This window comes from Schistocerca cancellata, chromosome 1 (genome assembly GCF_023864275.1).
Source record: "Schistocerca cancellata isolate TAMUIC-IGC-003103 chromosome 1, iqSchCanc2.1, whole genome shotgun sequence".
NCBI lineage: Eukaryota > Metazoa > Arthropoda > Insecta > Orthoptera > Acrididae > Schistocerca > Schistocerca cancellata.
In genome coordinates this window covers 1170938052-1170958746 of record NC_064626.1, presented here as the reverse complement: position 1 = coordinate 1170958746, position 20695 = coordinate 1170938052, and the positions used below count along the sequence as shown (strand labels likewise).

Sequence of the window (20695 nt, the reverse complement as noted above, 5' to 3'; positions counted from 1 at the left end):
ACCTCTGGATGGCCCAAGAATATGTTGGTAGAGGATTGTGCCATGCGGGTGCCTATAGTCATACCCCAGATTTGTTTGTAGGTAATGCCTTCAAAGGAGAAGTAATTGTGGGTGAGGATATAGTTGGTCATGGCGACTAGGAAAGAGGTTGTTGGTTTGGAATCAGTCAGGCGTTGGGAAGGGTAGTGTTCAACAGCGGTAAGGCCATGGGCATTAGGGATGTTAGTGTAAAGGAAGAGGGCATCAATAGTGACAAGCAGGGCACTGTGAGGTAAAAGGACAGGAACTGTGGAGAGTTGGTGGAGGAAATGGTTGGTATCTTTTATACGGGAGGGTAGGTTCTGGGTGATAGGTTGAAGGTGTTGGTCTACGAGAGCAGAGATTTTCTCAGTGGGCACACATTACTGGCCACAATGGGGTGTCCTGGATGGTTGAGTTTATGAACTCCAGGAAGGAAGGAGTGTGGGAGTGGTAGGGGTGAGCAGAGAGATGGACTCCGGGGAGAGGTTCTAGAATGGGCCTACGGATTTGAGGAGTGACTGGAGAGCCTACTGGATGTCTGGAATGGGGTCACTGTTGCAAGGTTTGTAGGTGGATGTATCTGACAGCTGGTGGAGTCCTTCTGCCAGGTAATCCTTGCAATTCAAAACAACAGTGGTGGAGCCTTTATCCGCAGGTAGGATAATAAGGTCAGGATCAGTTTTTAGATGTGGATGTGAGATTAGTTTGCATGTTGCAGGATTTAGGGAATGATGTTGAAGCAAGATCTGAGATTAAGAAATTCTGGAAAGTTAACGGGGTGATTTGGGGGCAGAGGGGATGGATCACAGTTGAATGGAGGACTGAACTGAGTTAGGCAGCATTCAACATTGCTCTGTGGTTGAGTTTGATTGGTAGGGTTGGTGGCAAAAAAGTGTTTCCACTGTAGAGACCGAGAGAAGGTCTTCAACAAGTCCTGCATGATTGAATTTGAGAGTGGGGGCAAAAGATGAGGCCTCTGGAAAGGACTGATCTTCCTTGGGGCTAAGGCTTCGGGAGGAAAGGTTCATGACTGTGTGTTTTGGGTCTGTTTACATTCTGGATTCTGTTTGGTGGTGGGAGTGAGTTTTGGAGGGTGGGGTAAATGTAGTAGGTCTCCGAGACAGGGTTTGTCATCTATGAGAGAATGTGGAGGAGGTTTGGAGGTTGTTGTAGGGCGGTGGGCAGTGGTACTCGGCAGGAGTAGGAAGTGAGCAGGATGGAGAGCTTTTTGAGGTGGCATTGCGCAAGTTGCTCTAGTTCCTGCAGGGCAAGAGTTTCAATGTGTGTTATGGGTTCCAGGAATTTGGGATTGCACAACAGGTGAATTTTGCAGATGGAGAGAATGTACTGCAAGGAGGTTTGGGTTTGGTTGATATGGTTTTGCAGGACTGTGTTGGTGAGGGCTAAGGATTGGCAGAATCTGAATAGGTGGAGGCCATTGTGGAAGGAGAGGCGGCAGCCGGAGATGCATAATTTGAAGGTAAGGCCATTAGCGGGGATTCCATGAGCCAAGCAACAATGTAGGAACAGTATGTGGGACTGGGTTCTGGTTAGGGATAAGGAAACTTTTTTGTATTGATGCAGAGGGAAGGAGCAAGAATGCATGTTAGTGGAAAAAATGCGAAAAATTAAGCAAATAATGTAGAATTACATCCGAAAAAATTCATAAAAATACACCCAAATGCGTGTGAATAATCACGGGAAGGATGAAATGGATGCAAAAGGGGGAAACAATATGAAATCAGAGGGAGTTGATGATAGTGAAATGCGAAAACTCACTAAAATTCAGTGGCAGCACCAATTGATGTTTTGTGGAACTCAGAAAATGGTTGGATGTAAGTACTATATGTGTTATTCACAGGCAGCTATAAAATGACACTGCAGGCAAAATAGGCCTACTGTAAAGTGCTAAATAGTTTAAATATAGCAGCTATTTTGATTTCTCCACTTATATTTTTATAGCATTGTAGATTTATAGAAAGCTTTTGACAATGTTGACCAGAATATTCTTTTGAAATTGTGAAGTTAGCACAGAGAAAATAGAGGGAACAACAGGTTATTTACTTACAACCTGTATAGAACGTAGATGGCAGTTGAAGAATCAAAGGACATGGAAGAGTAGATGTGGTTGGAAAGAGAGAGAGAGAGAGAGAGAGAGAGAGAGAGAGAGAGAGAGAGAGAGAGGGGGGGGGGGGGGGGTCATAGCCTATTCCTCATATTATCCAATCTGTACAATGAGCAAGCAGGAAAGAAAACTACGGAGAAATCTGAAGAGACAATTAAAAAGTCAAGGAGAAGAAATAAAATCTTTGAGGTATGTCAATGGCATTTTAATTCTGCCAAGAAACAGCTAAATCTTGGCAGAACCACAGGATGGAATGGGCAGTGTCTTGAGAAAAAGTTATAAGATGAAAATGAACAAAAGTAAAACAAGCGATGCTGAATAAATTAGTTTAAGAAATGAGACACTAAAAGTAGTAGGTGAGTTTTGCATTTCATGCAGCAATATAACTGACAATGGCCGCAATGGAGAGGATATAAAATGCAAACTTGCTATAGCACAAAGAGCATATCTGAAGCTAGAGTCATTCCAAATCAAATCACACAGGTCATGTCACCCATCATCTCACATTTTCGTGAAATTTTGCACATTTGCTTATATTTATAACATAAGAACTTGTGCAAAATCTTTTTGCTCTCAGACTAAAACTTTTTTATATTGAATTTTAAATGTAGTGATATTCTGATTATGCAAGAATGTCAGTGCAAAATGGTACTTATCTTCATAAATGCTCTTAACTCAGGTGTTTATGAAGCTTTTAATTCGGATTTTTTTCTTTTTTAATTTAAGAGGAGCACATATTTAAGACATATGAAATTATTTGAGCAGTATAGTTACAAAGAACATTACAAAAAAATTTAATGTGTGTCACTTTCCAATTTCCGGAAAAAGTACAGACACACTGAAAAATGTTTGTATCACATTTCTCTAACCTGGTGGGAACTTATAATTAGTCTTAAATAATTCGCAAGACAGTACACACTGTAATAAAATAAAATTGTTGACAGTTTTTCAACAAATGGACACACAAATCTATCTGAAATCACAATACTATGTGCTCTGCGGAAAAAATTATTATTATTATTATTATTATTCTAAGAAAGATCATCCATACCTGACACCCACTGCTTCAGATTTTCACAAAACTATTTTTACTTGTTAGTTTCTGCATGGCAATAGTCAATGCAAAATATCTCCACATTTCACGTAGTTTGTAGGGAAAAAAATGGAAATTTTTTACAGACATAAATGCCACAACTGAAGTTTGTCATTTGGATTACATTTCTTCAGACAAAAATAATAACAATAATAATAATAATAACAGAAAGTATCTTGTTTTCAACATGTCACTGTCGTATTTCCCCAGATGTCACAAAAGGGATGTATCTTCATTGGGAAAATTAAATAACTATTCTAGACTTATGGGAACAGGAAATCAACTTAAGCTGCTGCAGTCAAAAAAATGATTTTTAAATATGTGTAACATTTTCTGACAGCTGATACAAGATTTACTTTTACCGAAACACTGATACTAGCTAAAAAAAAAAAAAAAAAAAACAAAAAACAAAAAAAAAACAGCAGCCCCCTGAGTTTTAATAGATATTGGATGTTCATTTAACATACATCACATCACTGTTATGACCATTCAAATCAGATTATGTAACTGACAACCTACAGTAATGCTGGCTGCCTCATGAAAGTACAGAGCCAAGTTTAATTGAAACATTTTCATTAACTTTATTTAGGGTGTCAAATTAGCATCTTTAAACAATAATTATTCTAGCCACACTAATGTTAATTTAAAATATACATGTTCACCAGAGATGATCCCTGAAACCATCAATGAAATTTCTCAAGAGCATTTCTGTCTTTAATCCATTGTGACAAACTATTTTCTGTTAACTTCATATCTTTTTCATTAAAGTAATACATTCTGCCTAATCATGTTGATTTAGGTACACCAATAGCACATAAAATGTTTTTCAGAGTCACAAAAGACAAGAGTCTTCCTTCTCAGGCCATATGAATGACACTATTGGTCCAGGTGGGTGGAGAAAAAGTAGTTCCACATCTCCTTTTTCATCACAGACATTTCTGATGAAGGCAAAGTCCCACTTGTCATCACATACAGCTGCTACAAAAGAATTTTGTTGAGAACAAATGCATGTCCATTGTGGGGCCTTTTCATTGAATGACAAAAATCAACAAAGGCTTTTCAGAAGAAGTTACTCTTCTAATCTCTAAGAATCACAAGAAAGTGGTTTATAATGGTGAAAATTCCTGGTACCCGTTATTGTGCCGGTTGTCAAAAATCTCTTCAAGGTTCTTGTGTAGGAAATCAACATCGACTTTCTCTAAGAAGTGAAAAAAACATTTATCAATAATAGCTTTGCAGAAATCTTAATCACCAGATGCAGTTATTTGGGCACCATTTGTTAGTTGAAGACTAGCTCTTCTCAATATATGTTTTATAGTTCCTCCCAAACAATTGCAAACAGATTTACTATGGCCAGTAGCAAAAAAGGAATGCTCAACATCAATAGAAAAATCATTTTTGTGCTCACACAAATTTTTAAAGCTTTTTCTATTCTTGTATTGAGCTGCACATACATCAGTGAAATAATGCACTTTCTTCACTTGTGGATAATGCTCTGCCAGCAACTTAACCATTTCTTTCTGGACAGCATTTGCAAATCCTACATCATGTTCCATCACTTATACAGCAGTGCTACACTATTACCAAATACTTTCTTCATTTACCACACAAACACACAGGGATGGATTGTATAGCTGCTTCTTGTCCAGTGAAAACTCTTAATTTAATTCTGAATTACGAATCTGTAGTTTTCAGCAAGAGTCCATTAACAGAATTGCTTTTTCTGGGGTTAGATTTTATTTTAATTATTTCGACTGACACTTAGATATAAATGAGTGTGGTTTCGTGCCTGTGATTTTGTTACCAACAAGTGTATGTATTCACCAACAGTTGCACACTGCTTTACCAATTCTGCCCGATGACCTGTCTTTATCCACAGGCTGAACTCAATTTCTTCGTCAGCATCTCTGTAAACTAATTTCTGTTTTAATAATTTTGACAGTTTGCCACCACTGGGACTATTACCACAGTGATTAAGCATGCAGTTGTAGTTTTCAGAGTCACACGCAAAAAATTTTATAAGTCCATTTTATGTTTCTTCAATGTGTTCTGCATCCAAAAGCAGTTTTCAATTTTGGTGGACAACCCCACACGCACATGGAATGAGTGCTGGCAACACCAGTTAAAATACACCACTTTGGTCTTAGCGAACAAAATTTAGAAACGCCAATGTTAATGTTTGGATTCTCCCATTTAAAACAAGAGTACAGTTCTCTTAATATGCGAAGGATGAGTCTTTTTTGCATATACATATTCCTCTCAATGCTAACTTTGTCTTTTTCTCATGGTAATATTCAAATATATTCATCATTTTGGTAGAAATCACTGACAATCTTTACCACTTCATCAGCAATAACTTTCCCCTTTTTGGTTAGGAACTGATAAAAATGCTCATTTTTGTTTTCAGTTTCCTTGCTTGTCGAACCACATACTTACTAACATTGAATTCTGACATTATGTTTTCTTTTGACCAAGAGTGTGGAGCTAAAGTTAAAATTTGATTTTTTTCAGGTACTCTTACACTAGCCACTTTTTCCTTCATTAACAATATCATGGAATCAAAATCTTTGGCTTTCTTAACAATTTCATGATCAAATTTTTCTTCTCTACGGTCTGAAGCTTCAATACTGCAATTTAATGCTTGGCATACTTTTCTTTCCAAAACATGCTTCACTTTTTCTAGGTTCTTTTTGCCATATGAACCCTTGCTGTGATTTGGATTGGACTGATCTGGGGGAAAGAGACCAAACAGCGAAGTCATCGGTCTCATTAGATTAGGGAAGGATGGGGAAGGAAGTCGGCTGTGCCCTGTCAAATGAACCGTCCCGGAATTTGCCTGAAGCGATTTAGGAAATCATAGAAAACCTAAATCAGGATGGTCAGACGCAGGATTGAACCGTCATCCTCCTGAAAGCGAGTCCAGGGTGCTAACCACTGCGCCACCTCGATCAGTGTGATTTGGAATGGAGTGAAGTTTTAAGGGTGAGCAACCCAAATCATGTAGTTTTATTTGCATCCTCAATAGTTTGACTTTTTACTACTGAGTTGTGAAATGTCACCTCCAGGTCATCTGAAACATTTTCATTTCTATTACTGATGTCAGTATTCTGTCCACAAATCTTGTGACATGTTGTGCACTGTTTTTGGCCTGATTTTACATAGATTCTTTTAGCACTTAATATTTCAGACAAAGACAAGCAAACTGACCTCAAAGATTTTTTTAATGGTCTGTGTTTTTTGAAAGGGACACAAGTTCTTTGATGATTTTCAAAAACTTTTAAGCAAATAGTATATGTGATGTCCACATATAGTAGCACTTTATTGACCTTGTGGAAAGCTTATATTGGATTGCAGAAATATTACATCTCATTGATCTTCACTCAGCTCTTCTATTTTTTACAGAGTTTTTACTAAAGTATAGATTGTCAACCGACATGGTGTTTTTAGTAATTTTGACATTTTCTATTGCAATTAACTGAGCAGTAATTCACTTAAAAAATACTTTATACAAGTGGAATATGGCCACACCACTGATAGACAAAGAGCAACTGAGGCCAAACAGAGTAATTGTTGCAATGCCACTTGTTCTCAACAATGAATTTCAGCAATTGTTGCATTGTTTCAAACAAACTACTGCTGTCTAAGAACACTTCTTTACCATTGTGAACAGATGATTGGCTGAACACACAAATCATACACAAGGTTACTCTAAATGATGGATCCATTTTCAAAACTTTGTATTTATTCAAGTACAAATCCAAAATGAACAATCTTTACACCAATGAAAAGAGGAAGTTTCCAAGTTATTTTTTCCATAATGATTGATATCCATTTAATAAATGTAATAATTTGTAATTAATTAGTTTTTAATAATTATTTAATAATCAGAAACATGATAAATGTTATAATGGCAGCAGTGATCCGGTTACGCAGATCGTTCGGAGTGGTTGGTAGAGGCGGAATGTAAACAGCTTCCTTCACAAAACCCGACAAGAAATAATCACTGGGTGTGAGACCAAGAGATCTCGGTAGCCAGAAGTGCAGAGCCAGGTCATCAAGTCCCCCATGACCGATCCAGCGCTGAAGAAGGGAATCATTCAAAAAGCCTCATACATCATAGTGCCAATGAGGCAGAGCTCCATCCTGTTGGAAAATGAAGTTCTGGGAATCTTCCACAACTTGATGGAACAGCTAATGTTCCAACATGTCCAGATACGTGATTCCTGTTACAGTTATTTCCGCAAAGTAAAATGGTTCATGAACATTTGTATGGGATAGAGCACAGAACACATCGATCTGTGGCGTGTCTCTTTCGTGTTGTAATGGTGAATGTGGATTATCCAAACCCCATAAGCAAACACTGTGTCTGCTGACTTTTCCACTACGGTTGAACATCACTTCATCGCTAAAAATTACACGCTGTAGAAATGTGTCATCCTCCATTTTTGCTAGCACATAACCATAAAATGTGAGATGCTTCTTTCTTTGTCATATGGATTGAGAGCCTCCACAAGTTGTAATTGGTGGGGCTTGTACAGCAAACATCATCTCAGAACTTTCGATACAGATGGCTGAGATATTCCAAGTTCTCGGCTGGCTCTATGGGTAGATTTACTGGAACTGCGCACAAAGCTTTCTTGAATCCTCTGACACAAGTGGTCTGCCTGTGTTTTTTTTCTTCGCACACACTCCCAGTCTGTTTAAATTGCTTAAGCCAACAGCTAATGCTTTTGCGAGTTGGTGGTCGAATACCGAATTTGGTATAAAATGCTCACTGCACTGCAATCTGCTACTTACTTTTCGCAAACTCAAGAAACCTTGTACTCCACAGTTGCCATCTTACTCACAACTGACAGTGCAATGGAATGACAGCCCTATTGCCGCGTGAACTCTACCGGCCGCTTCTGAAACCCACCTGCTAAAAACTTTGAAACTTCCTCTTTTCATTGGCATAAAGCTTGTTCATTTTGGACTTGTACTTGAAGACATGAATTTTTGAAAATGGGTCCATCATTCAGAATAACCTTGTAACTTACGCTCTTTTAAAAAATTACTGAATTAGTAAAATGAAAGGAAATAAATTTTCACACTTTAAGTTAACTTGCCCGCTTAAAATGAGTTATACTTAAATATGCTAATTTGATACCTTTGCATATGAGACAGTGAATGGATGAACTTACTTAAAATTACCTTCTTCCAGCACAGCATGAAGTACTTTGATTTCAGATGCATGTGTCACTTAGCAGAAGAGACATTAAATTTTTTTTAATTAAAAAGCTTACAATCCAGGGATTATTTAAGACCAAAATAATGTTCCCAGCAGGTTGGACACACATGATATAAGCATTTTTCCACATCCTCGCAATTTATCTGAAACCGAAAATTGACATTCATTAACTTTTTAAAAAAAAAATGTCTTTGTGATTTTACTGCTTCAATAACTGGATATCAGTTAATTATATGCCTTACTTAGCTTCTAAAAAAAATCCAAATCAAAAGCTTCATAAACACCCGAGTTATGGGCATTTATGTAGATAAGTGTCTGCATCTCATGGTCTCGCAGTAGCGTTCTGCGGGTTCGATTCCCAGAGAAGTCAGGGATTTTCACCTGTCCCGAAATGACTGGGTGTTGTTGTGTCGTCATCATCATCATCCATCCCCATTACAGTCAGAGGAAGGCAACAGCAAACCATCTCCATTAGGACAATGCCTAGTACTGCGCCGGCCGCAGTGGTCGTGCAGTTCTAGGCGCTGCAGTCAGGAACCGCGGGACTGCTACAGTTGCAGGTTCGAATCCTGCCTCGGGCATGGATGTGTGTGATGTCATTAGGTTAGTTAGGTTTAAGTAGTTCTAAGTTCTAGGGGACTGATGACCTAAGATGTTAAGTCCCATAGTGCTCAGAGCCATTTGAACCTAGTACGGCGGTGCGGGTTTCCCACATCGTTCCCCTACACTCTGTCAAGAAGCATGGGACTTCATTTCCATTTTCCATGTAGATAAGTACTATTCTGCATTGACATTCTTGCAGAGCCCAGTTATCAGAATATCACTACATTTAAAATTAGATATAAAATAAGGTTGTTGTCCATGACTAAAAAGATTTTGCAGAAGTTCCTATGTTATCAGTATATGCAAATGTGTAAGGTTTTGTGAAAATCTGATATGAGGGTTACAAATCCTTGAATTATTGCATATTTTAGCATGGAATGACCACCTATTTATCTGGAGTGTATGCTTGTATGGATATGAGACAGGGACAATTAGCTGCTCACACAAGACAAATTATTTTGAAATGTGGTAACTAATGAGTATGTACTGAATCAGACTGGGGATAAGCAACTTCTGGTGAACTTGTGAGATTGGTAATAGAGGGAGGTGTTAATGTGTAAAAACTGTAAAGGGAGACCATGGAAGGAATACAGTAAGCACTTCAAACAGATGTATGTTGGAGCAGTTGCTTAGTGATGAAGATGCTTGCACAAGATTGAGCACTGTGGAGGAATGTATCAAACCAGTCTAGAAACTGACAACCATAACAATAACATAAATGAGAAACTGTTCTATATGGATGCCAGTATTCAGTAAATATCACTTGCTGATCTGAAAGAAAGATATTTAAATAAGGGAACTGATAAATGAACCACTCATCAAACAGCAATGCAAGCGAAACAGTATGGTACTCATGAATGCTACAAACTGTAGAAAGAGCATGCATTACACTCTACGGGTGATTGACTTATAATAACGACAACCTGACTTAAGGCTCACTGTACTCAAGATGCGGTTAATCCAGTCCTTGCTGGTAAGCGGTGTAACACTGGTGGTGAACAAAAAAATGCGTTTCATACACTGGAAGCACAATGGATTGTGACCAATAGTGTAAGGTGCAATCCTGAATGTATTGCTCGTATTTGTGGAAAATCGTTAAACTCTGGATAATGGGAGAGGACGTAGATCGAAAAAGATTAGGGTGGCTACCACTAACTAAACTCATCAGCAGCAAAAGCTTCGGTGAAGTCACCATCCGTTGTGTTTGCATAGGTAACAATATAGAACGAACACAATCATCACAAGACATTAACACTACACAATTTCTCATAGTGTATTTTTTTTTCGAGTTTGATATATAGTTTCCTATGAAATAGCGACGTAGTATGTCCAAAGGATACTATCAGCAGCAGCTCGAACAGCATTGATGCAAACCAGCCTCCTACGAGTGTAAGAACCTGCGAAGAAGCTAGCCATTGACGATTCATCTGCATGCCGGAGAAGAGCAATACTGTCAACAACGAAGCAATGGCAAAAGACATCCCAGAAGATACAGCTGCAACAAAGAAATTGACCATGTTTTATAACAACAATATTTACAATTCTCTTCGACAAAAACATCACTTGAGCGATATTTTTACGAATGACAAACGTTGGACTGTTACCCATTTTTATTTCTCCAAAAATAATTCACGCTGTGTTTGTTTACAACTTCCTACCGGTGTCACGACGTGGACATACGTGGGAGCAAAGTTCATAGGATCTAAGACCACCATCGGTCTTTCCGCTAACAAGGACATCCATCAACACTAAATATTGGCGACAATAACAATGCTACAAGGAAAAATACGTTTTTTGGTAGATTAGAGTAGAGCAATATATAAACAGTGTGGCACTAACTTTTCAGGTTATGAAAAATTATATGTACAGCGCATGCAGCGATTGGGGAAAAGAAATAAATGAACAGATTTTTACATCATATAGAACTTCCTTGCAAGAATATATAAACGAGACGGTGTTGCACACAATGAATAAACTGCGTGAGGTTGAGTTTCTTAAGCAGACTGGTACTGTGTTCGGACGAATGGAAGCTCTTTTTAATTGAATTCAATTTATTGCCATCCACGTACTACGATATCTCATTATATATAGGATTTATCAAAGTAATAATTCATTAACAATTTTAGAATAATATTTTAGGTGACAAAATATTCTTATGTATAGTATGACAATGTAACAAAAGTCTTAATATAAATTAATTAATAAAAAACGTTTTATTATATCTGTCCAAATACAATGTAATTTAATAAGTCTATGGTATATCGTCACCTATAGCACTGCTTGGAGGCGTAAAGGGGCCTGCACATGTTCAGTATTTATTTACAATACTAGTGTGTCAGACCTTCAGTATAGTGAACCGACCTCACAGTATCAAGAACATTGTCAAAAATTGTCAGTTGACAACACCATTTTACAATGTTTAGATGTCGAACACCCAAAAGAAATCGTGCACTGCATTTATAGTAGCTATACCTGGGGAACAACAGAAAACAACGAAAAGAGGAAATGGGTCCGAGATTGGTTGAAAGGAAAAGAGACTGTTCACATGTTAATTTCTGATTGAAGTTTAGGATCATGGGTATGACAGATTTTGTAAATTATTTTTTAATGAGTCCTGCATTGTGCAAATTATTAATGTTGATTGAGGTAAAAATAGAGAAGAAAAATACCTTAACGAGAGAGGCAATTGCAGTCAACAGGATATTAGGAGAAACTTCGAGATGTCTGGAGACAGACAAGTCATTCTAATGCTCGAAGTTTAGTTTTGAAATATCAGCAAGCACAGTTATTATAATTCTATGGAGATCTGTGAAGCAGTTGTATTTGCCTGGCAAGACCTGTTCAAGCAGTTAACTTGTAACATTTTTTACACTTTTTGAAAATTTGATGAATTCGATATGTAATCTAAACTACATTTCCATGTTAATGAAGTAAGCAATGTCATAGAGAACCCTCCAGTAACCATCCTAAAGTGGCATATACGAAAATTACCCTTGCATAGGCCTATTAAAATTCTTTTGTGTTAAAAAGCTTGTAAAAAATTGTATCTAAGATATGATACACACAACGAAAAATTGAAAAAATTAACGGTGCGCACTAACGCCATGTGGCTGGTTCATGAAGCTTTGTCAATATCTCAATGGAGAAAATTGTCAAACTGTCAATATTTGACCTCACACGTTCGGTATGTATTGAGAATACTGAAAATTTTTTGAGGTCCATCAGTACTGCTCATCAGTATTTCTAATATTGACAATACATCAATATGTGCTCTCAGATGGTCAATATATTGACAGTTTGACAATATTGTAGAACATGTGAGGGCTCCTTAGGTATCATTAGGCGGAGAGAGTGGGGTGCCGAACAGGATTATCTGTGCAATAAACAAAGACTTCAGTGTGCTTTGAGCAGTGATCTCTATATTATATCAGTATGGAGATCACTGGCTTTGAAGTATCCGACCGCGCAGTCACGCTTTTGCATCGTTTGATAGTAATGAAGTACTGTTTATTCACAACCGTCTCGGCTTTGATATTGGAACTTTCCTCATACCTGGTAGGGAAGTCTTCCATATTGGTGACCCCATATCAACTGAGTAGCACTATGAATAAGTGTTTGAGTGTGACATCCATGACAAGTAGAAAAACTATGAGTCCACAATGGTGACAAACAGAACTAATTTCGAACTCTGATGTGTTTGACGTGACACCTGAGTCAACTATGCCATGAACGAACATCGGGCAGAGAACTCCTTCACACGTGGTTCCACAACCAGCCACTCACTATCATAATATGGCTACTAGATTCACAATGATGCTGCAGGTACCGAAGGTCATCTTGCCTCTGATGCTGTTTCACTGAGCCACAATTATGCCATTAAGGCAGGTTCACATATGCAACTAATGAGATGCCACAGCTTGTGGCTCTCTGTATTGGCAATGTGAGCTAACACTCATATTTGGATGTCACAAATTCTAAGTAGTTGCAAAGCTTTCAATATGGCGTCAGTTGAAATCATATGGGAGTATATGAATTTTATAGTGCAGGTTATGGCGTTAGAGCTGTGAGTACAGTTAAATGCAAGGAAGACGAATCCTAAATGTTGGATCCAAAAATAGATTTCTCAGGTAAATCAGTGACCTCACTTTTATAAGAGAAGAGAAGTAAATATCATCTAAAGACATGCCACTCTTTCAAAATATTAGAATCTTATTGTACTCGCCAAAATAAATGTCGTGTGACTAGGACCTCCCGTTGGGTAGACCATTCGCCAGGTGCAAGTCTTTCTATTTGACTCCACTTCGGCGACTTGTGCGTCGATGGTGATGACATGATGATGATTAGGACAACAGAACACCCAGTCCCTGAGCGGAGATAACCTCCAACCCATCCGGGAATCGAACCCGGGCCCTTAGGATTGACATTCTGTCGCACTGACCACTCAGCTACCACTGGTGGACATTGTACTCGCTGATATGGGCATATTACGTTTACTTATCCAAAACTCTTTTAAGATTGTGGGATACATCATTGGTTTGTAAATATTGTGCACTTGGACACACACACACACACACACACACACACACACACACACACACACACACACACACACTGATACAAAAAATCAAACTTAGGATGTTGTTCTTGTAGTTCCAGAAGATATGAAAGAGCACCTGCCGAAAACAGTTTCACTTTTTTCAGTAATAAAATCAAAACACACTGAAATCAAATGGGATACAGCAGTAATTACTCCATGATAACTGAAAAAGATTACTCGTGTTTCGAAATACAACGACTATTGAGCAGTGGTGGAAGTACAACCGAGTAGAACGTTTTGTGTCATGACAAAAGTGGTGTCTCTCAAGTTGTGCCACTAAAACGTGGAAGTTTACACATGCAGCTGCATTGCAACTGCAGTTTACCATTAGCTGTGGCGACATTTTTGTTGCATGTGAGAACCTGGCTTTACCACATACTCATCATGCCACACACTGACTACTCTCGCCATAAACTGTTGCCATTTCAACAAGGTAATCTGCCATCTGGTTCGTCAATATGGGATGTGTAGTCAATACCACAGGCATTCTGGATGATGACACCTGATTTGTCATATGGCAGAACTTGCTGTCCTCATGAGTGATGTCATACTCACACCACCCACTCAAAAGAAGACCAATATGGCAGAACTGTCCATTCTGCAGCGCCTGTCAAGGTCACCAGAGCAACAGTTAAAACAAGCAATGTACAAGGAGCAGCTCAGCAACAAGACATCATTTCAGATTCGACATCAGCTGTGGGCAACACTTGAGTTTCATGCTGGATGCAGGTCTGTGAACACCATGGATGGTGAAACTTCCACTGCAATTACAAATTGCAATGATCGCCAACTAGGCAGAGTCACTTTAAAAAAAGTTCGTTCTGGCCAATTATGCAACACCATCAACAAATAAAGGCTACAGCACATTCCACGCCACACAAAGCATGGTCACAGCCGAAGGCTGAGCTCATTGACTCGCCATGACCTCCTACTACAAAATATGAGGACGACATCACCACACCCCTCAGAAGGCAAGTCCGACAAACACTCACGCCACAGCAATGCTAGCTGGCAGAAACGGGTCGAGCGCCGCCACCACCTGCGGTATCATTGTTAGTTTGGCAAAGCCACAAGGAACCGCCATAAGCCTTGCTAGTTCCCAAACTCCACATGTAGAGTGCACTAGGCACACCAACAACCAACACAGGTGCATCAAACAGATGCCTCAATGCCTTCACCTCTGTGGGGTAGACTGTATGTATACGATCCCAACACATGCAACTATTTCCTGGTGGACACAGTTTTGGACATCAGAATGATACCAAAGGAAACTACTTCAACATTCACCACTACAACAGTGCTCCAAATCTGCGCTACTAACGATTCATGGGTCACAATGCAAGGAACTATCGACCCAACCCTGCACCTCTCCCACAGCACCACTTTATATGAACTTTCTGTGTTACCAACGTCAAGGAACCAGTAGTCGGGATCATTTCTTACTACATTTCCATCTCTCGCCAGATCTATGGAACATGTCGCTCCTGCACCCTGAAACTGATTACTGCATCCTGGGACTTTTTGCAGTGACGATAGCCGTATCTTAGAGAACTACACTGTGCTCCAACGTGCATGAGGCCGACACAATAATGTACTAAATTATGAACAAGGAGTGTATCACGACAGCAACAATCCTGTTGAGAGTGCATCAACAGTACCTCGACTGCTACTCAACTTCGGATGCACATCAATAAACATGTCCACAACTCTTGCACTGGTGCGTGAGCACTACAAGAACCTTGTATGCACCCACGACACAGATGAGGACTGGGCAGCAAGTGCAGCCATGCCCCATCCTGCTGTCATCACACCTGGCACCTGCATGGTCAATGCTATGGACACACAGCACATAACACCTATGGCGCACTCCGCCTCGACAAGCAGTGCATGGAATCTAGGTACCCCTTCCATAGCAAATTCCCCACAATCCAAGATGCAGCTATGCGCGATCTGAAACAGCTTGGTTCACTGCATTTTAATGACTGCCAGCCCACCAATTCGACACAAAGCACACCATCTAATCCCAGCTAATCTATGCACCGCAAAGGTGGCAGACAAAAAAACTGTTGAATGCAGGAATAGTGTGCCCCTCAGGCAGCTTGTGGGCATCACTGATAAAACTCATGCAGAAGAACGACAGGGCTGCGGGGACTACAAAGCTCTCAACTCCTGAACAGTGTACAATAGCTTCCCAGTACAGAATGTCTAGAATTTCACACACTCACTCGCAGGTGCCACTATCTTCAGTGTGATCGACTGCAAAATGCTGTACTTCCAAATTCCCATACACCCAGATGCGAAAATGGTAGTAAACCCCAGTTGACCTTTTTGAATAACTCCTCATGCAATATGGTCAGAAGAACGCAGCCTATACATGGCAGTCATTTATACACTCCTGGAAATGGAAAAAAGAACACATTGACACCGGTGTGTCAGACCCACCATACTTGCTCCGGACACTGCGAGAGGGCTGTACAAGCAATGATCACACGCACGGCACAGCGGACACACCAGGAACCGCGGTGTTGGCCGTCGAATGGCGCTAGCTGCGCAGCATTTGTGCACCGCCGCCGTCAGTGTCAGCCAGTTTGCCGTGGCATACGGAGCTCCATCGCAGTCTTTAACACTGGTAGCATGCCGCGGCAGTGTGGACGTGAACCGTATGTGCAGTTGACGGACTTTGAGCGAGGACGTATAGTGGGCATGCGGGAGGCCGGGTGGACGTACCGCCGAATTGCTCAACACGTGGGGCGTGAGGTCTCCACAGTACATCGATGTTGTCGCCAGTGGTCGGCGGAAGGTGCACGTGCCCGTCGACCTGGGACCGGACCGCAGCGACGCACGGATGCACGCCAAGAACGTAGGATCCTACGCAGTGCCGTAGGGGACCGCACCGCCACTTCCCAGCAAATTAGAGACACTGTTGCTCCTGGGGTATCGGCGAGGACCATTCGCAACCGTCTCCATGAAGCTGGGCTACGGTCCCGCACACCGTTAGGCCGTCTTCCGCTCACGTCCCAACATCGTGCAGCCCGCCTCCAGTGGTGTCGCGACAGGCGTGAATGGAGGGACGAATGGAGACGTGTCGTCTTCAGCGATGAGAGTCGCTTCTGCCTTGGTGCCAATGATGGTCATATGCGTGTTTGGCGCCGTGCAGGTGAGCGCCACAATCAGGACTGCATACGACCGAGGCACACAGGGCCAACACCCGGCATCATTGTGTGGGGAGCGATCTCCTACACTGGCCGTACACCACTGGTGATCGTCGAGGGGACACTGAATAGTGCACGGTACATCCAAAACGTCATCGAACCAATCGTTCTACCATTCCTACACCGACAAGGGAACTTGCTGTTTCAACAGGACAATGCACGTCCGCATGTATCCCGTGCCACCCAACGTGCTCTAGAAGGTGTAAGTCAACTACCCTGGCCAGCAAGATCTCCGGATCTGTCCCCCATTGAGCATGTTTGGGACTGGATGAAGCGTCGTCTCACGCGGTCTGCACGTCCAGCACGAACGCTGGTCCAACTGAGGCGCCAGGTGGAAATGACATGGCAAGCCGTTCCACAGGACTACATCCAGCATCTCTACGATCGTCTCCATGGGAGAATAGCAGCCTGCATTGCTGCGAAAGGTGGATATACACTGTACTAGTGCCGACATTGTGCATGCTCTGTTGCCTGTGTCTATGTGCCTGTGGTTCTGTCAGTGTGATCATGTGATGTATCTGACCCCAGGAATGTGTCAATAAAGTTTCCCCTTCCTGGGACAATGAATTCACGGTGTTCTTATTTCAATTTCCAGGAGTGTAGATAGGATACTTTTGGACTTCGTCCTCTGCTACAGCTATTTAGGCAATATCCTCATTTTTTCAGTCACACCCCAACAACACACAGGATGGTGGCACGCTCACCAATGGAAAGAGAAGGTTGAAGTGAAACTTCCTGGAAGATAAAAACTGTGTGCCGGATCGAGAGTCGAACTCAGGACCTTTGCCCTTCGAAGAAGAGCTTCTGTGAAGTTTGGAAGGTAGGAGACGAGGTACTGGCAGAATTGAAGCTGTGAGGACAGATCGTGAGTCGTGCTTGGGTAGCTCAGTTGGTAGAGCACTTGCAAAGGTCCCGAGTTCGAGTCTCGGTCCGGCACACAGTTTTAATCTTCCAGGAAGTTTCATATTAACGCACACTCCGCTGCAGAGTGAAAATCTCATTCTGAAAGGTTGATTTGACCTTCATAGGGCAAACAGTGAACGCCACAATATGCAGCTGACGTAATTGATCTCATCAAACAACTCACTCTCGCTCTGAATTACCACGAGTATCGACGCTTCTTAGAGATCTTGAAATTCGATTGGCATCGCCAATCACAGCCAGCAGCAAAACAAGCACCCCTAACAGTTGCCCTCTCTGGGTTGAACAAGCAGCGAAAAAGACAAGTAGTTCAGACCAATAAAGTGAATTACACATTTGAACTTGCTAAGGATTGTCTTGCACAAGAATTACATTTACCCACCCCAGATGCTCAGTTCACTATTAGCATGGACACCATGATCTGGGCTGTACTGCAAAATGTCGTGGGAAGTGAGACTCAACTGCTAAGCTTCCTTTCGAAAAAGTTCATGACTTCACAGTCAAATAGGTCTGCCTTTGACCATGAGCTGCTGGCTGTCTATGAGGAATTTCAGAGAGGACATTGAGGGGAGACACATCATAATGCTTACAGACCACAAACTGCTCGCTGGCACACCTACACAGGACTGACAACATAATTGCACATTATCTGTCATGTATAAACGTCATTTTTCTCCACATCGACTATACTGAGTCAACAGCTGAATACAGACTCTACAGGACTGTGCATTGAGCAGCAAATGTCACTGAGTTTCAAATGTTGATATGTCTCTGTGACATATCCTCCAATAGAATCTGACCCCTGATGCCAAAGACAATGTATCACATAATCTTCTAACAACTTCACAGCTAATCTCAACTGAACATCGATCGACAGTTGGACCTCATTACAGAACTATTTTTGTGGCCAGACATAAAACAAGAATGCCACAGCTGGTCACAAGCATGCATGGCATGCCAGCGCAGTGAAGTCATGAGGCACACACAACCACATTTAGGAATATCTGAGATACCACAGGCACATTTCCACCATGTACACCTCGATTTCATTGGCCCCCTCCCAGAATCAAAGGGATATAAATATTTACTGTCAGTAATCGACACAGTGTCCTGATGGATCAAAGCGATACCACTGAAGTACATCAATGTAGACTCAACAGCTTGTGCATTCGTAGATAATTGAATAGCTTGATTCGTCTCACCCGAGGCAGTAACAACCCATCAGGGTCGACAGCTTGAATCGGCGCTATTTGAAGCTCTATGCAACCTATGCAGCATTAAGCACAACCACACGACAACATACCACGTGCAGAGCAACAGATTGGTCAGGTGATGGCACAGAACACTTAAAGTCGCTCTCATGTGCCACAGGAGGTTGCAGACAGAGTCTAGCATTGCTAGCCACAGATCTTTATGACGAGTCACTTTCACTAAATGCAGATTTCGTCCTACTGATGCAACATTTTGAAAAGCTGGTCCTTCCCACTTGGTTCACTGTGCAAAAGACCACACAACACAAACGTGTGCCACTGCCTGCAATGCTCTCAACCCCTAAGGTGTTTGTGCGCAAAGTACTGCCTTTCTGTGATTATGTCATGGTGCACAATGACATGGTTGGACCAGCTCTACCCAAAAATTCGATCCTCCTGCTCAACGGCAAACCAACGACTGTCTCGATCAATTGCTTAAAGCCCATGTGGGTCCTACAGGACGACGATCCAGGAAATGCCGGTGACACTGCAGCGGTGGATAACTATAGTGATGACAGATTACCATTTAGTAAGAAGCCGACCTCTTCAAACTCAGAAAAACCTTTCATTAACAATATATATCTTAAACACATCGACCCAGAGAAGATAAGTATCAGAATCGTCGATAATACCTTGACAGTGGATGCCTGTAGGGAGACTGTACCGACTTCGATCGTAGCCCACATGCAGAGAGTCGAATATGTTTATGCAGTACCACACAATGTCGATTATGCTTCTATTTCATCTCGTTTATAGACAGATGTTGGTCTCACAATCATCTGCGTGATAGCTCAGACATGACAGATGCCACTCAACCATCCATACACCAGCACAGAAACTTTTGCTGGCACATCACCTCCTATGCCTCTTCACATGTGGCCCTGCACATCCATTCTAAATTCTGGTAGATGCACCGGACAGCTCCCACGCCATCTGGTATCTTACATTCTGTACAGCATTAGCACTATGGGCGACTCCTCTCCAAGAAATGGTCTAGTCGTATCTTGCTTACCCATTTGCCATGGCATGACTGGTCAGGCACACCTAGATAATGCTTCTATGAGAAACAGTCCCAGTCTCAACACAGCTGGTCACGCGCTTCTGAATATTCCACACCAGATGGTCAATGAAAGTAACAGCCACAACAGCTTCCCCCAGTGCTCCACACTCTGGGGTAGGGGGTATCTGTGGAGATATTGACATCGATAGCTCTCCTTGGAGACATAAGCGTCACTGCGCAAAGAGAGTATGGACACTGAACAGCAATATCTATGCAATAAACAAAGACTTTAGTGTGCTGTGGGACATTTAAATCGTTCGTTGTTATTCTCTAACGATGTATTTGATTCTTTTGCTGCTACTGCGATTACTCCATGTTAGTCAGATCACTCATTCCTCTAACTAACAGACTTGTGTAATCAGTAAATAATATAATATCTGCTGCTGATATATGGGCTTGGCACGTTATTTATAAGTATTAGATTGGTGCATAATTTAGTAGCGTTTTTATTTTGTGTGTTGGTGTTCTGGTAGCTATGGGTTTATTTATCGAGAGCCATTTTTTTATTTTTATTTGTAGTTCACTGTTGTTGTCTGAGATCATATATTGTATTTTGTCATTTGGAGACAGTGACTGGAGCTGTGGA

General features: G+C 41.2%; 1 protein-coding gene across 1 annotated transcript in view; it reads right to left on the bottom strand.

The window, feature by feature from the left end:
* The window catches only part of LOC126094010 (protein KRTCAP2 homolog), a 42571-nt gene extending 31740 nt beyond the window's left edge, over nt 1-10831 (bottom strand). The window contains exons 1-2 of the mRNA XM_049908763.1: nt 10674-10831; nt 10410-10564 (exon numbers count right to left, since the gene is read on the bottom strand). Of these exons, the coding sequence (XP_049764720.1) occupies nt 10410-10564; nt 10674-10677 (159 nt within the window). The 5' untranslated portion in view covers nt 10678-10831. The remainder of the gene's footprint in view (nt 1-10409; nt 10565-10673) is intronic.
* Between the last annotated feature and the right edge of the window lie 9864 nt (nt 10832-20695).